At 36.7% G+C, this 22,490-nt stretch overlaps 1 protein-coding gene across 4 annotated transcripts in view; it reads right to left on the bottom strand.

Moving 5' to 3' along the window:
- The window catches only part of Ntrk2 (neurotrophic receptor tyrosine kinase 2), a 347,633-nt gene that overhangs the window by 296,657 nt on the left and 28,486 nt on the right, over positions 1-22,490 (bottom strand). For all 4 annotated transcript variants that reach the window (XM_034635215.2, XM_027920581.3, XM_027920580.3 and 1 more), the window contains exons 2-6: positions 21,867-21,941; positions 21,681-21,752; positions 17,324-17,392; positions 13,867-14,021; positions 197-333 (exon numbers count right to left, since the gene is read on the bottom strand). In XM_034635215.2, coding sequence (XP_034491106.1) covers positions 197-333; positions 13,867-14,021; positions 17,324-17,392; positions 21,681-21,752; positions 21,867-21,941 — 508 coding nt within the window. The remainder of the gene's footprint in view (positions 1-196; positions 334-13,866; positions 14,022-17,323; positions 17,393-21,680; positions 21,753-21,866; positions 21,942-22,490) is intronic.

A 22,490-nucleotide genomic window follows, 5' to 3' on the forward strand; every position in this document is an offset into this window, starting at 1 on the left:
ACACTCCAAACTATATAACTAAAATGAAAATCTGCATTAATCCTTGCTTTTTAAGATTATATGGAACATAAGCATGCATCAAAAAAATCATCATAAATTTCTGCATGTGGGTCTATAAAATATCAGATGGTCATCACTAGGTTTATACAATATTAGGCTCCAAAACAGTCTTGTCTCTCTCATAATCAATCCTTACCATATGTTTGGAAACCAGATTTCCCACATCCCAGTACATATTAGGAAGTGGATCGCCTGCCACAATACAAGACAATGTGATAGACTTTCCTTCCTCCACAGTGAGGTTTGGTGCAGCCAAATTTGCGGATGGCAGCCCTATGGAACAAGAAGAGCAAACAGAAATATTGACAAGTTGTTAAATGCAATATCAAAATCATAGCAATAAATTGAGAATTCTTTATGGCTTAAAATCAATCATTTACTTTCTGAGACTAAAAAAGTGTCAAACTAATAAACTTTATAGAAGTAATTTGGACAAAAAAGTGTGCAGTAACAAGATTTGAAAACAAATTTTTATATTTCTGAAAAATACCTCTGTAGAAAAGCATTTTATTAAAACAAAAAGAGCCCCACTAATTTATAGAGCTATGTTCTACCTCTTTTCTGTTCTTCAGTTATTAATATAGGTTTTTTTGCACATAAATAAGCACTGTACCTATGAGCCGACATCTTAACACATTTATTTCCCCCACTTCCTCCTATCTATACTTTCATAGTCAAAAACTCAAGAGCAAGATGCATCTGTATATTTTGCATAAATCTGTTTCTTACATTAAGTAACTCTTATAGATCTAACCCATGCTCAGCCCTATGGTTTAAGAGTCAGGCTATTGAAGAAAATGTAGTTTCAAAGCATTTTTCAAAGATGAAATTTGAATTATCATGGTGTTGGGATATCTCAAAGCTATATAAATCATAATTTTCACAGTTAAAATTGGTCATCCTATTTACAATATGATGGAAACAATTATATTAAACCTTATTACATGCAATGTATCTTTTGAGGGGAGAAAACCCTAAAAATGTATTTATTATCAGATAGAATTTTGAACCTTATAAACATTTTCTAACATTTTAGCAGAGCATCCTCTTCCTACTCTTAGGTTTCAAAAGGTTGGTGTTTTTCTTTTTAACTCATGCTGCTACCACTTCATCAGAGTATCATACCTATTAGGAATTTACATTGCTTTAAACTACATAGAAATCATAGTATTTTTTCTTTATTAAATTATTTATTTATTCTAATTTGTTTTACATGATGGAAGAATGCAATTCATTTCATATTACACGTATACAGCACAATTTTTCAAGTCACTGGTTGTATACAAAGTATTTTCACACCATTCGTGTCTTCATATATGTATATACCTTCATTCATATTGAAGGGCATCTGGGTTGGTTCCACAGTTTAGCTATTGTGAATTATGTTGTTATGAACATTGATATGGCTGTGTCCCTGTACTATGCTGTTTTAAGTCCTTTGGGTATAAACAAAGGAGTGGGATAGCTAGGTCAAATGGTGGTTCCATTCCAAGTTTTCCAAGGAATCTCCATACTGCCTTCCATATTGGCTGCACCAATTTGCAGTCCCACCAGCAATGTATAAGTGTGCCATTTCCCGCATATCTTCACCAACACTTATTGTTTGTATTCTTGATAATTGCCATTCTGACTAGAATGAGATGAAATCTTAGTTTTATTTGCATTTCTCTAATTGCTAGAGATGTTGAACATTTTCTCATATGTTTGTTGACTGATTGTATATCCTCTTCTGAGAAGTGTCTGTTCAGTTTCTTGGCCCATTTATTGATTGGGTTATTTTTTACATGAAGGTGGGTCTCAGAGGGAGTAGCAATATGACAGACCTTGACAATCAAACCAATCCCTTCCTTTGTACCAGAAACAGCTGAAGGCTTTATTTACCAACAACTGGGCCCCATGGGGCATTTGATATCATTAACTCAGAAGCAACGTGAAGGTCAGAAAAGACATTTCATTTTCAACAGCTGTTAAATTCTAATTAGCCACCCATAATCTGAACTTCACTTTGCTATGCACAACCCCTTCACAATGATGTAGTTCTTACTGGGTAAAGTCATGTTCTTTGTTATTGAAACCAGTCTGGAACAAGATTTGTACAGTGCATTGTCTCATGGCATTCCCACCATTGGAAGGAGACAGCCCAACAAGATCTGGCTTTCATGTACTGAAACCTCTTTGGAACTCTTTCTTCCTGTAAGCATTCAAGACGGAGTGATGTGTTGTCTTTCCCAAGTTTCAAAGAGGCCCAAAATACCCTGAGATACACAGGACATAACCATTTTCAAGAGAAAGCACAGTAATGGGCCTACAACCCTAAAACTGGACCATGCTAACCATGTGGACTTGGGTGAATCATATTTTCCTCTCTGAATGTATTTCTTCATGACTTCTGTGACAATTAACCCATTTACTAAGGAGCATGCCCAAGCACTAAAGTCAGTGGTATGATTTGGGTAACATCTTAAAAATATGTTTTATTTTCTTTTTTATCCGAACATGTAGTCACATAGTTTGAAAATATATGATTCTACAGCATTTGTCAGGAAAAATATTCAAACTACTATGTGAAAAACAGGAGTCCCACCTTACCCAAATGGTACTATCTTCTGCTTCCAGAGGTGTTCATTTCATCTCTTTGAATTTCTTCTTCTGGTATTGGTCCCCACCTCACTAAATATCATGCTTACTAAATATCATGCTTATCTAGGTTGCTACTTCTTAGTTTCTCTGTTTTCATGCTATCTACTGACTTCCCATCATAGAGGAATAGAATTAGACTATGTTCACAGAGAATACCAGCCTTCCCCACATGTCTACACCAGACTCAGCATGATCCTGTCTTCACATCTTTCCTCCTGCTAACACTGTAACACTGTCTAGATGAGAAGGTAGACTTTATTATGAGTGTATAAGCTTTACTGATAGCTGAATCATCTAAAATATAATAATTATTGTATTTCATCAAACTTAAGACAGTATTAATGAGAGGATGCAATACTGTTATATGTACCACTAAGAAAGAAAGAAAAAAAAAGATGCCAATTCAACAGTGAGACAATGCTTTGTCACCACTTAGAACACCTATTCTTCTGAATAGTCCATCTAATTTTCTAGTTCTTTCTATCCAATTTTTCATCTTGTGTCTGTTACATTTAAAGGAAAATCACTTCAAGTATACATTTCAGACATTCCTGTAATTCTTTTCATTCATCTAATCATCCTTTTAGTCTCCAAGACTCTTTTTCTTTCCTGAATATTCTCTTTACATAGCACCTAGTTTTGTTCCATGCGTGCAAACTCTCTTCTGATCTCAGATATTAATAATGATTTTTAAAATTTTTTCTTCAGTCCATACCAAGTTTGTTTCTTACAATCTCTTTGCCTCCTCTCCTTGATTATTTGGTGTTTGTCTTTCATATTATAAGCTTCTCTCAAATATTTACTGACCCTTGGATGTTCATATATCTTTAGGAAAAAACTGCATATTTATTAACAGTCAGATTCACTGAAGAGAAATGTTATTGGTCTCTTTATTGAGTACAACCTGATTTCAAATCATTAAGCTATTTTGAGGAAGGACTAGTCAAATTATTTGGTCCACTGGAATAATTACTGAACATTCTTCAAATGTCTATCTTAGATGTGAAAGAAGACTGGAAATATCAAAAATCAATATGTAAATCCATCATTTTCTTTATGATTCCCACACCTCAACTCTACATGAAGTTCCTCCAAGTCCTTGTTTTATCCTCTTTAAAGAATAATTCTCCAATTTGCTATTGATAAAGGAGGAGTTCAGACACCTGGACTACATGGAACAAAAATTTGTTTAACTACTTCTCAATAGACTTTCAGCCAATATCCAGTATGTGGCCAATATACGCTTCTATGTATTCTCCTACTTCCTGAGGCTGTAGCAATTCTGCAATACAAATCAAGTTTCCCCTTGGCTTTCTTCATTGCCAACTTGGTAACCAGCATGCTCAGCCTTCAAGTCACTTATTACTTATTCCTCTGCTTTTCCGACTTCTAACTTTTTGTGCTTTGTTGACACTCCTATTTTCTTGGTACCTCTATAGTTATCTTCTGACTCTAGATAAACTAGGGGGCCAAGACTTCTGACTCTAGATGAACTAGGCAATACTGCCTCTTTCCAAGGTATCTTGCCATCTACTACCCAGCTACCCCCAATGCAGTTTGCATCTCAAATACAAAGCTCTGGGACACATCTGGTGTCTGAAAAGAGAATGGTTAAAATAAAGAGATTTAAACAGGATATGCTATGTCTTAGTTTTTGTTATAAAATTTAAAGTAGCTTTTTTCTTGGAGCTTAAGCGTATATGATTAATAGCTCTAAAAATTTTTAGTTACAGTAGTAGTAATACTAGCATTTATTGGGCATTCACTGAACCAGATACTCTTGTCTAGTACTTTAGTGTTTTACTGAATCCTTGCAACTAATCTTGAAGGCAAGTATTTTGTCCTTACTTAATGAAATACTTGAGTTTTGGAAAAATGAAATATATCTTCCCGAGTTGCCCAAGCACATTTTGAACTGAGATTTAAACCCAAAGTTCAGGGTCTTTACCACCATAGTTCACCACCTCCAGGGGCTGCACACATCCATCTTTGCACAGACTACTGCATATCCATGATCTTAGAATTTGGTTCATTTAAAAAAAATAATTATGTATCTATTTCATGAAGAAAATGAATCTCTTTATTTATAGAGAAATTGTATCACCCTGTCATAGCCGTTTCCAAAGGAATCTGTGCAAAATTGGCCAAGTCTAGATCTTTTAAATGTAAAGTCTTCCACAAATGAGTAAGCATCTGACTCACGTTAATTCTACAGCATTAATATGCTGGCCAAAGATTCAATAATGGAAAAAACAATCTGTACTTGAAATATCACTTGAGGTTTAATTAGCACAATAAAAATGAATTGGGAAGCATGAATAGCCAAGGCAGTATAAACCATTTGCCAGGCACTATTTCCTGGCTTAATACGTTTGAAATCAGCACAAGTACATAGCAAAGCCCAGCAACACTTCCAATGGCTGCTAGCACTACCTTAATGGGACCCTGGCTCTAAGCAACAGAGCAGTCTTCGTGGCATAATGGAAACCTCATTAGAGATAACAGATGACTAGCTTCTCAGGCAGACACCTCTATGTCAGGTGTGTTAACTTGAATCTATTCAGGAAAGACATACTTACCTGTAGACCTCAGCAACACCAGTGCAAAAAAAAAAAGATTCTTTAGACAAGGGCACCTCAAATTTTAATGTGCATAGGAATCACTAGGGAATCATGTTAAAAATGTAGCTTCTTCCCTAGTTGGTCTGAGTTAGAGCCAGAGACTTTGCATCTCTAACAAACTCCCTGTTCCTCAGACCAAAGTTTGAGTAATAAGGGTTTAGACAACAGATGTTAGACAATTGTTCATTAAGCTTTTGTTTCTACAACTATTATTCTTAAAACCAACTAGGGCTTGAGTAATTATCTAGTCCACCAAACTTTCCCCAATTGTCTTGAGGATATCTAAATCTTGAGACACTTGGGGAGTGGCTGGGCAAGTGGAGGGAACCAAGAGAAAAAGAAGAAGAGTTGAACTGAGAAGGGGAGGGAGGGAGGAGGGAAGGAAGGAGAAAAGAAGAAAGCAGGAAAGAAAACTCTGTAAGAAATTGTATGTTTACAATGCACATCACCAATGGCTCTAAGAAATGGCTCTAAGAAATCCTACTAGCCAGGTGTAGTGGTGCATGCTGCAGGCTCGGGGGCTGAGGCAGGAGGATCATTAGTTCAAAGCCAGCCTCAGCAAAAATGAGGCCCTAAGCAACTCAGTGAGACCCTGTCTGGAAATAAAATACCAGATAGGGCTGGGAATGTGTCTCACTGGTGGTGTACCCTTGAGTTCAATTCCTGGTAAACCCCCCACACACACAAAATAAAAGAAGTCCTACTATATAAGAACCCATTTAACTTGCAGTGGTTTTATATTCCCCAAGCTGATCTAAGTACATTCCATTTGTTTGAAATATGAAATCTTTTGTCTTTGTTATTTTTTCTTTAAAACAACTAAACAAAATTTAAAAATGTGCACCTAATTCAAATTCAAAATACATTTAAAGCTAACTATTCATTTTGATAAGAGTAATAACATTGGTAGCTAGTATTTATTGGGAGTTTAATACATGCTAGTCTCCATCTTAAGCATTTTCTACCATTTATCTTGTTAGTTATCCTAAAAATCCTAAAAAGTAGATGCTGTTAGTATCCATTTTCCAGGTGAAGAAGTTAAAGCTCATCAACTATCATAGCTGAACAGCTGATGAGTGTGGGTGCTACCTATCTCCATCTGGGTGCGCTTGGTCCTAACCAACACATCAGTGGCTGACGCCTTTGCCAGACCTTCCATACCTCAGCTCCCACCCATGAATACAGGCTATTGAGTAGGATGGACCAACGGTCTAGGTATTCAATTCCCTAACTCAAGGTATGTAAGTCCTTGCTTTTTAATAACTGAGAAGAACAAATCTCTAGTATTTTTGGATTATTAACTCTATTGGTCAATTTTGGGTTTTATTTTTCAGTATTCATTAGGAAGTTTAGATTGTGTTCTTTATCAACTTGTCTCAGTGATTCTTCACTCTGTTCATTCCATGTTGAGTCACCATTCCATGTATATAAAAACATTCAGGTAAATTATGATTTTTGTCTCCTCTTTCTCTCTTTCTCCCCCACCCCTTTCCCTCCTCTCACTTCTATGTATGCATTATTAAAAAAATTAAACACACAACCTCTCTGTTAATTCAAACTTGGCAGAATATTAAAAGTATATAATCTCTATTCTTTTATCTTCATGGCATATCTTCCAAATTCTTTGTCTCCTAAACAGACATATTCCACAACCAGGAATGAAGCCAGAATGAGCCTGACCTATTTAGAACTGACTGCTTTACACCTGGTTGCAAAAATGACAGAAAATTAGCAAAATAACTTTCCAAGCTCAAATTGGAAATCATGTTTCTAAGCTTATATGAGCCATGTCATAGTAGTGACAGCTACCATATAACTACCAAACACAAAAATTTAAACAGCAGCTGACAGATTTTAAAGAAATACAGCTTCAGTTGGCATTCTAGAAAGATAAAGAAAAGCAACGATCCACTGGTTTGCTTTATTTTAGGAGATTAAATCTTATCTCTAATAAAATTAAAGCAAATCAATACACTGTTATGGACTTTATTTTTTCAAGAAGAAAAACATCAATATGGTTAAGATGCTATACCAACCTAACTCCACACAGAGCATCAGAATAGCATTTCCTTTTCATCAGTGATGGCTAACAAAGTTAAATTACTACCAGCCTATTTTCCTGGTTTAAAACAAACAAAAGAAGGAATATGTACAAATATGCTAAACAGACATGTGTGCTACAAACTGTGGCTGAAAACAGAAGTGAATCTTAACAAATCATTAGAATCAATTTAATTCCAGGAATCAGGTCTCTTCTCCCAGGCACCTGTGAACTGATCTTCACTATCATAAGTAGTGATGTATTTTAAGGAGTCTCTCCACTAAAAGTCTGAGGGTTGAAAAAGTAAAAAATTTCAACTGTCATTATAAATAACCATGAAACTAAAGGTAGATCCATGGGACTATTCAGGATGTTTTATGTACTAAGTACACAATTCTTCCACCATCAAATGAATTGCCCACCTTATATCCACTGAGGGGCTATTCCTCTCTACGGTAACTAGTTACTAGTGAAATGGGTTGAGGGATTGTTTTATATGACCCAGAGGAATACTACGTTTCTTAAATAAAGTCACCATCTACTTAGCATGGAGCATTTCATCCACTATTAACACTTCCTGAAGAACCTCTCTTCCAGATAACATTTAACTTGTAATTAAGAGTATTAAAAAATTAAAGAATAAAACTCACTGTTTACTAATCCCATTCACCCAGGGGAAATAACTGCAAGACTAACTGCCAACACCAACTATGTGTACAGAAATTGAGCAAAAAAATTAAAAAGTACTAGGCAATAAATAAATTCATCAAAACCACTAAACAAAGTACATGGATATTTTTTCGGGTGTGGGGGCAGGTAGCTTTATAGAGAATGATGAATCAGCACAATCCAGCAAAATTACCTTTCCCCATTAGCACTTGTATAATCTCATTTCTGACTTCAGACCCACTGTTCAAAGCATCCCTTTAATCTGATTAGGATAAATACTTGTATGTGAACTTTTTTTGTTTTGTTTTGTTTTCCTTGCAATTAACAAAGTTTTTCTAAGGTTTAAAAAGACCTAGTGGAGAAACAGACCTCAACTTGTTTCACAGCATGAATAAATTTACAGTCATTTACAGCAGGTGGAGACTGTTAGAAAAATATTGGAAGACATTTTGATCGTTAAGAGGAATGGTGCAGTTAAGCCTCCAAGCCCCACCTACCATGCTTGATTAATCTCTGAGAATTTAAGGAAAAAGAAGAAACGAGACTCTTAAAATGCAGTGAGGACAGAAATATCAAAGGAGACAGCCAAATGCTAAAATATGGAACAATTTGCCTATATAAAGCTATTTATTTTTAATTAACTGAAATATTCATACCCTCTATGAAAAACCTGGTACAGTCTGATCAGCAATACAATGTGATCCATGCATCTATGACTTGCTCAATTCAGCAAACATGGATCAAATGCTTCTTATGTTCAAGAGGTATATTAGGCACCATGGAGAACACATATTTGCATACAAAGCATAGAGAACTTATTCTCCATATAATGCCTACATGATGAAATGCTAAAGGGGAAGCACTTACAGTAAAGTCATCTAACAAAGAGAAGAAATCCCAATCGCTTTTTCTCTTGTTGAAATGAAAATGGTGCTGTTGAAAACTAAATACAATGACCATGGTCATTGGCAAATTACTGGTTCACAATGAGGAAACAGGCAAGACCATACTCTCAGCTGATTCTGATTTAGATAAAAAGTTTCATCCAAAAATGAGTGTGGAAAGAAGATGAACTTCTTGAATCTATGACTTAAACACAATGGATGTGTTTTTTTTTGGAGGGGGGTAGTTTTGTTTTGGGGTACCAGGGATTGAAACTATAGGCACTTAACCAGGAGCAACATCCCCAGCCTGTTTTATTTTTAATTTTGAGACAGGCTCTCCCTATGTTGCTTACGACCTCACTAAGTTTCTGAGGTTGGCCTCAAATTTGCAGTCTTCCTGCCTCAGCCTCCTGAGCTGCTAGGATTACAAGAGTGCAGGAGGATCGAAAATTTGAGGCCAGTCTCAGCAACTCGTGGGGTGCTAAGAACCTTAGGGACATCCTGTCTCAAAAAACATTTTAAAGGGGGGGGGGGGGGCTGGGGATGTGGCTCAGTGGGTAAGCCCCCACCCCCCCCCCAAAAAAAAAAACAGCACAGCTTAAGAAAAAAGCCAGTTGACCATGAATCATTAAAAAAAAAAAAAAAAATTTAATGTAAAGATATTAGCATGTTGTTCTCTGGTCTCTTTAATATAGAATCTCAGAGAAAGATTTTAAATCCAACACTTGTGTAATTTTCTGTTCAACTGTCTATCTTCACCTTAAAGAACCACAGCCGGGAAACAATCATAAGGAAAATTACTACTTAGCTAAGTCCCAAACTCAAACCTTCCCCTTCTCATCCCCAAATCTAGAAAAAATATTTTCTAAAAAAACATATTTTCTAAGATCCAGAACCATGATATAAATGAAAAAGCAAACTTGGATGGACAAGAAACTCTGAAGAGCCCCTGAACAAGAGAAAGCAGAAGAACAGAATTAAGGAAAACCATAAGGGCCCTAAGTGGACATGTGAGTATGTTCTATACAAAACAGGGTGGCTCTGGGCTGATGCAAAACTAGAGGGGAACAAAACCTCAGGACAATGCACGGATTACGTAGACCAAACCTCAGGGTGAGGGGGTAAGAAAAGAGTAGAAGCAGAATGAGAAATAACCTTTCTGAGTGGGTCCTAACCTCCCATCTTGGGCAGTGCATCCAGCAACAGCCATAGCTACTCCAGTATGGGAACCTTACAGAAGTGAAAAAGATAATGCTAGGTGCAGCCGTTAACACCTAGAGTCAGGGGGAGCCCCAGTGTGAGAAAGCCCATGTCAGTCATGAGCCAGAAATTGTAAAAAGTAAAAATCAGCAGTCAAAAGGGGAAAAAAAAATGCAAAAGTGGAAGACATAACTAAAGAGCAAAGTAGTGAGCAAACCAATTCTCTCATAATATAAACACAGAAGGACAGCAAATGAAAATTATTAAAGATTGAGAAGGTGGGTAAATGAACTTGATCGAATTATGTTCTGTGCATGTACAAATATGTCACAACCAACCCGGAATAATCATAATACATCAATAATTTTTTAAATTTTAAAAACAGAAAGGTTGAAAGAGATGAAGACAGAACACTTCTGTCTCCATCCAACAAAATGGATGTGTCCTGTCTCCATCCAGTGAAAATTCATTCAGAAAAATAAATGGAAAAAGTATGCAGAGCAAATCAATAAGAACATTTTTCTGGAACTAAAGACATGAAACTTTATATTGAAAGGGCACCCCCCCATGCCAAACAATTCTAAAAACACCTGGTACCTTGTTACATTAGGGTGAAGTTTAAGAATAACATGAATAAGGAGAAAATTCTCAAAGCTTCTAGGGGAAAAAGAGAAGCATAACTTACTTGGCAAGAAACAAGCATCCACTGACCTCAGCAACATTGTATACAAAAAGAATGTGGTAATCACCCTGACGGCAGGAGGCTGAAGCAGGAGGATCACAAGTTCAAAGCCAGCCTTGCAATTTAGCAAGAACTTGTATCACAATAAAAGATAAAAAAGGGCTGGGGATGTAGCTCAGTAGTAGAGCACCCATGGGTTCAATCTCAGTACTACACACACACACACACACACACACACACACGTAAATATCTGCAAAGTTCTAAGAATTTTGTGTATAATTTATTTTAACTCAGCCGTTTCCATTGAGAAGAAAAAGTACAGGCTGATTTTCCATCAGGCAAAAACTTGGAAGACATTTTTTTCTATTTCTCTGAAAGAAATACTAAAAGATATAAACCAGCAAATGGAAAAAAATCAGTCCAAGAGGAAGTCACAGGATACAAAAAAATCAATGACAATGACAGACAAAATTGGAAATCTTCAAGAAAATGGGGTACGAATCTAATAATAAAATCCCAAGCTGAGGGATGGGTTGGAAGAAGTATAGGAAAGTAAAGTTACTTTTCCAATCTTTTGGTCATTACCTCTAGACACCTGCAAAAAATATTTGTTGACACAGGTATTGTACATACTTTAGCTTTATATATATTTCAAAAAATACGAATACAATTTAAAACTTTCAAACAAGAAAAAAAAACACTCTCAATGAAAATAAAAGAAAAACACTATAAAAAATAAGTAAAGCCTATGAAGAAGCAATTCACCAAAGCATAATCACAATCTAGTGGATATATAAGATACTCAGTAGCAATCAGGGAAATACAAACTGGAAAGTAATGACAGCAACTTTTAAGAGACAAAATTAAGAAGTTTTCTGATACCAAGGCATAACTTGCTAGGGTGGCAATAAATGGATGTAGCCAACTTTTAATGTACACACCATGTAAACTAAAAAATCCTGTTTCCTACTACATACTCTAGAAAAATCTTTTTAATTGCACCTAAGTACAAAGAACATGAATAAGGAGGCTTTTGGAAGCACTGTGATAGTAATGGAAAATAGCAAATCGCCCACTAAAATGGAATAATTAGTTTAATTCAGATATGTTCTACCATGAACATCATGCTGGAGTTCAAAAGGATATGATGGATCAATTACTTCCAACCTGACATGGTCATGGGGAAGAAAAAGATAAGCTTTGAGTGTAATATAGGAAATCATTTTCACAACAAAGTGGAACGTCATTATTATTTGTGCAATTATAAGTAAAAACACTTTGAAAGAAAAAAAGTAACTGGGAAAGAATAAAACAGTTTAAAAACACAAAAGGGGTAAGAAAATTAGTGTTAATTCGCCTGAAACATAATGTCACTCTTTGATAAACATCATCGACACTGAAATGCATTATGAATGTCCTCATGGATCAGTCAAACCTATGCCCTCATGATAGTGGATTAAAAATCTCACTCTCATGCATAAAATCCATGGAGAAATTTGTAGGAAAAAGAAATTTTAAAAGTATTGAAAACTGACAAATTGATTAATACTAATGGGTTCATGCCCTACATTTCTTCTACCCAAATCACAATGGTCCAACATGACACACACGGTGTGGTGTGCCACGGACATGCTAGTAAGACAACATGGCCAAAAATTAAAATTGAAAAAGAGAATTGTTTTCAGGCAAGGACAAAGCAGACATCTATTAAGAGTCAGCTTGAGAAATCAGAGCAGGAGTCAGATGCTTTCTCTCTTTTCCTCTCAGTGGTTGCTGGACCAGAGTGGTCACAACAGCCATGGGGAATTGGAGGCCAGCCAAAGGCCAGGTGACTCAACACTGAACTTCTTGTCCCTCTAGGCAATTTCTCTCAGTGGTTCAAATTCGTACCAGAACATAGAACAGTTACTTTCTTATCAATCAGGAAAAGAAATATATTAAAAATTGTTTTTTTTTAAAGTGATGACTAGCAAAGAAAACTGAGGAAATGTGGCAAGAGAACCAAGATTGATTTCCATTATGAAATCAAAGGGCTCTATTTGTGATAGAAAAATCTGTGGGAATGGTAGCACAGTCTTCTAACATCCTCCAAGGTAAGAAACAAACACTTTTGTTTATTTTCATTATGTTTCATTTAGAGTAAGTTAGCAGTTATATTTTTCTTAAATAAAAAATGGATCTCAAACAGGGTCCAAAAACCAAGAATAGGGTGTCTGTGGCTAAAACACAGGTTCCTGTGGACAAGAACCAGGTGTACCTGGCTTTCTGCTGTGCTACCAGCAGGTAGGCCAGATGAGACATAATGGTGAACTTGTTGACTGGTTAAGATAAAAATGAAAGATTAACATGCCTGTGTGGGCATTGTAGAGGTATGTCGCAGAACAGCAAAATCCTCACCAGAACACTTTGATTTTCCTTCCTTGTAACACACCAGCTCTCACATAGAGCTGTGATTTTGCCATACGGTGCCCTTTTAAATTCTGGAGATAAAAATGCTGAGGGAAAGAGTGGGGACAACAGAAAAGCGGTAGATCCTGAACCCAGACATAGGGACAAGCAGGTGACAGGGCAGACGTAGGGTGCCGCATCAAGAGACACAGACATCTGGCAGGAAGACAAGTTTAAAGGAATATACTGGATTGAATTGCACTGCTTGTACTTCTAGGACATTTCATCATCCTGAGATCCTGCCCTCTACAAGGCCTGGGTGCTAATCAAGTGTATATGTGACTATTGAAGAACCACACCATTAGATATTTTTGGGATGTATGTATGTACCGATGGACAGACAAACAAATGAACAAACAATGGAATAAACAGTATGCTTTTTTTCTCTATGCACTTTAAAGTCAACCATTCAGAATTGATATTCCACTTGCAAAAGAATATTCAGTAAAGTTGCTCCCAAATGACTTCACACCGCACACAAATGTTGTCTGATTCACCGGAGACATCAACAGCACAGTATATAAAATCTGGATAGTGGTAATCCTCCCAGACTCTTTACCACACCAAGGCAATTAGAATAATTAATAGCAACTAGAACTCATTGATTTAAAAAGAAATTACCACAATTGGGTATCTGCAGGTTTGCCAGGGGAATATTCTTGCTGCTTTCATTTAGGCAGTACAAGTCCTGAGTTTCTGGACTGGATTTAGTCTCTTGAAGAGTCTTGATCCACATAATGTCACAGGAGCACGTAAATGGATTGCCCACCAGGATCCTACATGGAATAAAAATGAAACCCAATCAGGCTTCTTTTTTAGTTTTAGCTACACTAGTGTTTATGAAATGCTACAACATTATGAATTCTTTCTAGCCAGCAACATTTGGAATTCATACCCACTTTCATAGCATGACAATACTTATTATTCATTCATTTATCTAATAATTACTGAGCCGCTATTATTGTGAACATTATAGAGGCTAAAGAATGCAAGGCAATGCTAAACCTTGCAGGATAATGGGAAAACAAGATAAGGACAGAAATAGCTATAACAAACTATAGAAAAGAATGTCTCATAACAGGGAAAACATGGCACCATAATAAATTGATCATGGCTATTCTCTAATTATTAAGAGTGTAAGTGAAGATGCAAAAAATAAGTTTTCAGGAACACTAATATACTTATGTCTAACCAGACTAGAGACTAAAATGTTGTCATTTGCCAAACTCAAACTTCACCAGAGAGCAGCATAATTTTATCACAATTTTAAATGAGATTATAAGTAAAAATCTAAGACAAAGGTATAGCTCTCTTAGCTTTCTGCACGATGTAACCAAGGTCCATTTCATTCATCAAAGAAAGTTAAGAGATAAAAATTGGAAGGAAACTCTAGACATCTTTCATAAACACACACACACAAACACACACACACACACACACACACACTCACACACACACCAAGCTCAGAATTTCTAAGGGCCAGGGAACTGAGCTCCAGATAAAGCTTCTTAGCCTACTGTGGGAGGGTCTGCAAAGAAAATCATCAGTGTTTAGACCTCAGCCATGCTGTCTGGACTCCTGTAGCCTACAAGGGGTGAAGAAGGAAGTGGTCAAGAGGAAAATAAAAACCACAGGAAAAAAAATCTTTAAATGCTTATTTATAATACTCAGTGGCCTATTTAAGATGAATTCCATTTATGGTAATGAGCCTTTAAATGAAGCCATTTAAAATCGTTACATAGACTCTGCCTGGCATTAACCACAATACTTAAGATTTCCGTGAAGACAGGACCTGGGCTTTGCAACATCATTTACTCCTGTGGTTTTTCTGGTTGGGTTCTAAGAATCTCAGGGATCCCTGGAGAGTTTTCTGGGAGTTTCTTTGGGGGAAATGTGGTCATGGTAGACTGGCTTAATTTGTGTCTGCCTCATCGCTTCCAAGTATCCCTCAAACACCAAAACAGGATTTGACACTATAAGATACAGAATAAAATGCAGAAGAGACCCACAATCAGTTTAAACCCCAGTAATCCAAGATGTTTCCTAGAGTTCTGGGTAGATGAAAAACTAAAGTCTTTCTAAAAAGAGGGTGTAATTAAATCAGCAGAAGGGATAAAGAAGTGAAGGGATGCTTTAATTATAAATAGAGCGATGTTCATATGACCACACAACACTGGCAGACGGCCGGCTCCTTCCTCCAGCTCGCTGTGCAAATTCCTTTCACAATGATTTTTACAGCATGTTACACTGATCTGTTTAGGTTTCTATCTCTCCCCCTGGAGAACAGAATGCTTAACACAGAAACTTTTCTCCTTGTAGCCCCATGGCCTCGTCATTCTGATATGTAACAGGTACATAGTGAACACTTGTTGAATGAATTGATTAAATGTGCTGTAGGGAGAATATTGAGACATGAATTTGAAACCAAAACACTACTTTTTAATCCACTCACAAAATTTTATGTAGTAGTACTCAAAATGCTTTACCCTACTAGATCTTATATTCTCCTTTCATTTGCATGTCTAGACATCTTTCATAAACACACACACACACACAGACAAATATACCATGTTCTCACAAGCATGTGGAAGCTAAAGAAGTTAACCTCAAGTGCTCGGGAGTGATATTGGCAAAATCGTATTGTTATATTTTATGCATATACTAATATGTAACAATAAAACCCACCATTATGTTTAAACTATAATGCACCAATAAAAAATGTGGAAAAGAAAAAAAAAGTGATCTTACAGAAGTAGTGTATAGAATAGTGGTTACCAGAGGCTGGGGAGGATAGTAGGGAGGGGTAATAGAGACAGATTGGTAACTGGATACAAAACTAAAGCTAGATGGAAGGAATAAGTTTACTGTTCTATAGCACAGTAGGTAGATTACAGTCAACAATATTTCATTCATGTTTCATGAATGAAACATATCATCCATGTTTCAATACAGCTATAAGAAAATATTTTGAATGCTCCTAACACAAAGGATTGATAAATGTTTGAAATGATGGATGTGCTTATTACCCTGATCATTACATATTGTATACATGTATCAATACATAATTTGTACCCTAGAAATATGTACAATTATTATGTGTCAATTAAAGATATCTTCAAAAACGAAACATTAGGGCTTCAACTCCCTGAATTCAATTTATTCCAAATAATTGTCAATTGCCAAGATTTTTGCCATGTAGCCCCCATTCCTATCTATCAACACTGTCTCTTCTCTAGTGGCATCTTCCAATCTGCACAAATTCCTCATGAGTAGGGATGGTTTCTCATAAAAATATTTCATGTTTCAGGCAATGCATAGTTTAAGCAAAAGCCACTTCCGATGCTTCAAAGGCCTTGCTTGTCCTTCCAGGCCCACATGTGCCACACAAAACCTGCGCCTCAGGGCTCTTTGGAGCATCTAACACAGAGGAATGGCAACAGTTCACAGTTGCTTCACAGTGATAACACCAAGCATTGAGCATACTTGAAATGCTGGTCGTTAGTCATCAACACATTTAAATGTTTCTCCTATCATTTTACAGCAGAGGAAATTGAGACATGAGGATAAATACTGAATGCAGTGTCAGACCTAGAAGCAAATCTCACAATGACAGGTGGGAAGGGAGGACATCTCCTCCTCCAACATTCCCTACACCTGAGCTGGCCCTGAAGGACAGAAGCTGAGAGAGTTTTGCCCACTGTCATTTCCTCTTTGATGAGGGTGCTTTATTTTAGGGCCTGCCTGTAACAAGAACCAAAAATGCTCTGAGATACAAACAGCCATTTAATGCAAAGCCTCCTGTGTTTTTTTTTTTTTCCATTCTTTCCTATATTAGACAATATTTTGGAAAAATAACCTTCAAGCTCTTCATAAATGATACATTACTATTAAGATTTTTATTTTTTAATTATAAATCATGTTTTCAGAAGGATAAAAGAACAAGAAGCCAAAACTCAAGAAATAATTTTTCAAGTCTTTTGATATAAATTTAGTCTTGCAATCTTGCTCTCTTAAAAAAATACTTAATTATCCCTTTCTTTGAAAAATTTCCCCCAAATGCCACACACTCATTACTTACAGCTCAGACAAGTCAAGGTGACGGAAATGTTTCCTAGACAAACTCGTCAGTTTATTTCGGGTAAAATTGCTGAAAGGAATCAAAAACATTAAATGTGAGTTTAAAATGCTACATCTTAGGAACAATGTATTCAAGTAGAGATTTTGTTTTCAAAATATAATTTTATTTGATCTTAGTACATGTCTTACTTAGATCCAATCATCTCTCTCTCTCTCTTAGAGTGATAGCTCTGTTTTTACCCTGCTCCTCCTACAGTTCCTGTTTACTGGGAAGAAGAAGAGTATATATTTTCTGTTTCCAATATCTTTCTTTTTTCTTTTTTTACACAAAAGCTTATTTTTCATATTTTTATTCAGAAAATAAGTTATATACCTTGTAGAGAGCCTGACCTCTTGAGCAATTAATAGGAAGATATGTAAAATAAAATAAGATTTAAAACTACCAGCTCACTAGGGGGAAAAGATACTTTAAAACTAAAGAGTATCATGAATATTTTGAAGTTACATGACACACAAAGCTCTGAATCCGTGCTTAATGAAATTTCAGATGACTTTAGGAAAAGAACACACATTCTGATTGATAAATTCTGCTGGGACTTTTTATCTATGACTGAGACAAGTGAATAAATCCATAATGAGAACAATGAAAAATCAAAAAATAAAGACTACATCAGATTTCATCTTGAACTAATCCAGCAACATAACCAACATGAGATCTGGACCAAACAGACAATGAAAGATGGTATATCTATGGTTAAAAAAAGAATAATGAATTTCTTGGCATGTTCCAAATATGTCATTTTATTCAGTGGATGGGAGTTTCCAATAATCAGTGCCATGAGACCGTGGAGTCAATTTCCCAGACATAATCCTGGCAACTGGTTCACTCTGTAAAAATCTATTTATTGCTAGAAGTTATGTAAAGTGTGTCCAATTCTTGGGCCTCGAGACATATGTTTAATAAGTGATATAAATGTAAACAAGCATCAACTTTTATTTAAAAAAAAAAAAAGCAGCCAAGACCTGGACCAACCAGAAGAAATCATAAGGCTTTTAAAGTCTTCTTCCTACTGAGGAAAGCAAGGGTTGGGCTGAGCATCAGATAAAATGTAAGATCTGAGGGTGACTGTAGTCCTGGCCCCTTACCTGAGGCCAGTCTGTTGTGTCAGCCTGATGAAATCATGGGGTGGAAGTGTCCTGGTGTGTCTGACCGGCCCTCTTTAGAGAGGGATTAAAGCCCAGGTGGTAATGCATGAGCTACAGCTAGTTGGTTAATGAATAAAGAACATGCCTCGTTAGTGGCTCATAATTCAAGACTGTGTATGTCCATTCCTTGTAGAATTCTCTTTAAGATCTCTACCCATCCAAACCCCTACCTACTCAGGACACCCTCCTTCCTTCTACACTTGCATCTTCTCTCTTCACACTGAGTGTAAAGTGCTCACCCACATGAAGTTGTAAAATGTGCCCACATAAATCTTTTCTTTTCGGAGCATGAATTAAGAATGGGTTTCACTGAAAAGTCAATCCTCCTGTCTTTCCCACAGTCTATAAGGCACAAACACTTTTATCTGAGAGGGAAAAAAAATCACCAAAACGCCCCGCTCTTTCCATCCAAAAAAAAAAAGAAAAGAGAAAAAAATTATACAGGTTCTCTCTGTCAGCTAGTAAACCTCCCGCACTGGAAGCAGATGCCTGTGTCAGGCTGCCAGCAGCACAGTGCAGAGCCGGGTTACGGGCCAAAGAACAAGATGAGTTTTATGAACCATACTTATTATTGGGGCCAAAAGCCAAAAAAGTGGAAGAAGGAAAGAAAAAAAAAAATCAACAATCCTCTTACTGTTTGATTATAGAACTTTGCTAAGGAGCTAATTAGCACCTCTGCAAAGCCCCTTGGAAAATACAAATACTAGCTTTTCTCACAGTCCTTGGATTGATTCTTAGGGGCTAGGCAGGAATGAAAGGCGCCAAGAAATACGCTCAGTGACCAGTAACTGGGGCTCTGAACAGTCACCACATGATGCTAGAATGGCCAGGGAAGGGAGCAAAGTGGTGAAAGCAAAGAAGAAAATCCAACTGGAATTTTCCTAAAACCCAAAGTGAAATAGACTGGTCTTGTACACATTTTTATATTGTCAGGGAGACTCAGAGAAATAATCAGTATATTCCACAAATAGAGAAACAACTTTTAACGCACATTTCTTCATTAGCTCCTTGCACCCCACTGTGTTGACAACTGAGGTAAGAGAGTAATTTAAATCAAGGGAAGAGCTGGTTCCAGAGTCTTCAGTCATAAGCAGAGTTTGGGACTCAGGTCCAGAAAGGCAGACACCTGACCTGATTCCTCCCTCCTCAAAAGCAAACAAACATCTATATTTAATTTCATAGTTTGGTGAATAAGATCTTCTTTCATGGTGTGAATATATGAAGCTTACTGACATCTGATCACTTCTTCATAATTGCCCAAAAACCTGCCTAATCTCACTCCATCTTGCTACTTGACCATAACTACAAATATCAGTAGAGCATTTGCACTTGGCTTCTCAACTGTCGTAAGTAAACTATATGAAACACATACATGTTTTTAGTTTTCTATTTTCAAATGATACTACTATAAGCTGTACCCAGAACATTTTTTAAATTATTCTACTATATATCAACATAAAAACAATACACAAGGTCTATTAATAAACTGCAATTAACCAGAGCCCACTGCTCAATCACAACATTAGGTGGTGTGATAAAACAGCCAGTAAAATGTGATTGTTGAGTAATTTGGGTCTAAGGTCAGCTGTAATGAAAATACCAGAACTTAACCACTGAGGTCATTAATTACATTAAAGTGATTGCATTAGAGCATTTTGCCTTTTTCTTCTATCCAACTTCTCTCTTGTTTATGCTACCAAGGCCTACGCAGACATCAGATTTGTACAAGCAAACTGACTAGAGACGAAGCCAAAAAACATTTAAATGAAATGTGTTAATAAAGTTCCTTAGAGTTTTATTATGTTTGTGCAGAATGTTTTATATCTTAACTGCCCAGACTATTTTTTAAAGTGACTTCACCATTATTACCACCTATAAAAAAGGAAATCATGATATTGGCTTTACGAAATTAAGATTTTCCCTTGATATCAACAAATCTCCATAGAGTATCCAAGCAATCTGCTCTGAGAGAATTTCTTTTATAACTGGCATGGAAATAAGTCAGGGAACTGTTCTTCCCAAGAATAGAAAGAGGACAAATGTTATGAGAAGAGCTGATTCTCTAATTACATGGATGGCACAAATTTTATTTTCTGTACTTTTTTATTATAAGAACATGGAGAAGGGTTAGCCCTCAAGTCATAATTCTGCCACCCGGGCAAGTCCTAGAACCTCCTCAGACTGATCAGGCCTGTGAAATGGAAATTTCTAAAAATCTTCCCTACGAATTCTCAAAAAAAAAAAAAAAATCAAGTGAGATAACATGGGTAAGAACTCTACAGACACAATGTAGACTCTGAGACATATAAAGTATCACTGTACAGGGGACTTGGTCTGCAAAACAAAACCAGTGAATGCACACAGCAATCTGCTGGTAGAAGCTCCCTCTGGAAACTCAGGAAATAGGGATACCAATCTGAACTTAGTTATGCATAGACATTCTCTACTTGAGTGACCATTTAATGAAAAAATTTCTCAGGAAGGCCACATCTTATTACCTTAAATGCTACCTAGAAGATTTTGGAGCAAACAATATTAATAACTGATTTTCCATAGTTCCATTTGACCTCAGTTGACAAGGCACCCATGATTCAGGGGAAAACATTTCCTACAGTTAATAAATGTCTGAATCTTTTGCACATCCCAGGATTGATTTTTTTTCCTCCACTTGTATCAATCCACAATAGACAGTATTGAGAAAATGAAGGTTCAAAAGAAGACCTATTATTGGAGTGGGGGAAGCATTAGTAATTTTTAGTTCCCTAAAAAAGGCCAAAGCCACGTCAGCTTCTTTCAGTTCCACCAGTTTGATGTCTTCCAGGGAGCATGTCTTGATTCCAGGGAAAATAATCAAGGACTCTGTACAAGGACATAGTTTTCACATCAGACTCCTTGCTGTTGGCCTATTGCTCTGTCCAAGATGGAAATGGCCCAGGAATTCATGAAAGGGAATAAACAGGCTGTTCTAAGTACCCCTCTGAAGCCATTCAGAAATCAAACAAACTCAAAGCTAATGTTTCTAAGCTATTATCACAGCTACACTAACTTTTGAAAAAAGGAGGTATAAGGTTGGAAAAGAAGGAAAATAAACAGAAGGGTAAAATACTGAATAAATTGGGTGCTGGGAAGCAAAAGAATCAATATCTACTTACATGTGCTGCAGGTTGCTGTTCTTCAGAAATGCTTTATAAGCCACAAATTTTAATCCAGAATCCACAATTGTCCTATGAAAACACATAATTTCAGGAATATTAGAACTAACCAGCAAACTCCTTGCTTACCACAGTGGAGTACAAGAAAAATCTATGAGATAATGTACGCAAGTCCTGAGTACTCACAGATTTTTTAGTCCCACGTAAGCTTCAACATCATCTTCATTGATGATTTCTAACCTTTTCTGATTTGCAATAAAACTGCAACAAAGTGGAGAGGGAATACCATTGAGTCAGAATGCAGAAAATAACAAGAAAGGATATATAACTTTCATCCAACCTCACCAAGGTGCACAAGGTGATGTCTCTGTACCTACTCTAGCACTACACACACACACACACACACACACACACACACCCAGCAAGGAGAGCAAAATGGTCAATCTTATTGAAAAGAAACTATGACTGGCCAGGTTTCATGGTCAGTGACCAGTTCAACATATTTCGATTTTTTTCCTTTTCATCACTTTCCCCTCCCTTTTCAGAGTATCACCAGTGTACAGAGGTGAAACTTTCTTGAAAAATGCATCTACCACCCCTCACATGGGTTCCACACTCATGGTGACAGCCACAGGTATGCTGGTTTCCTCACATTCAAGGGAAAATCATATTTTTCTTAACATTCTAAGAAACAGTCACTTCCTCCTTTGACCTCCTGGAACACTGGAATGCATTTCTCCTTCCCACTTCATCCCTCCCTCCCCTTCTCCCCACCTGCTTTTCCTGGCCCAGCCTCCTCTTCTTCTGCCC

The sequence above is a fragment of the Marmota flaviventris genome, chromosome 13 (assembly GCF_047511675.1).
Source record: "Marmota flaviventris isolate mMarFla1 chromosome 13, mMarFla1.hap1, whole genome shotgun sequence".
NCBI lineage: Eukaryota > Metazoa > Chordata > Mammalia > Rodentia > Sciuridae > Marmota > Marmota flaviventris.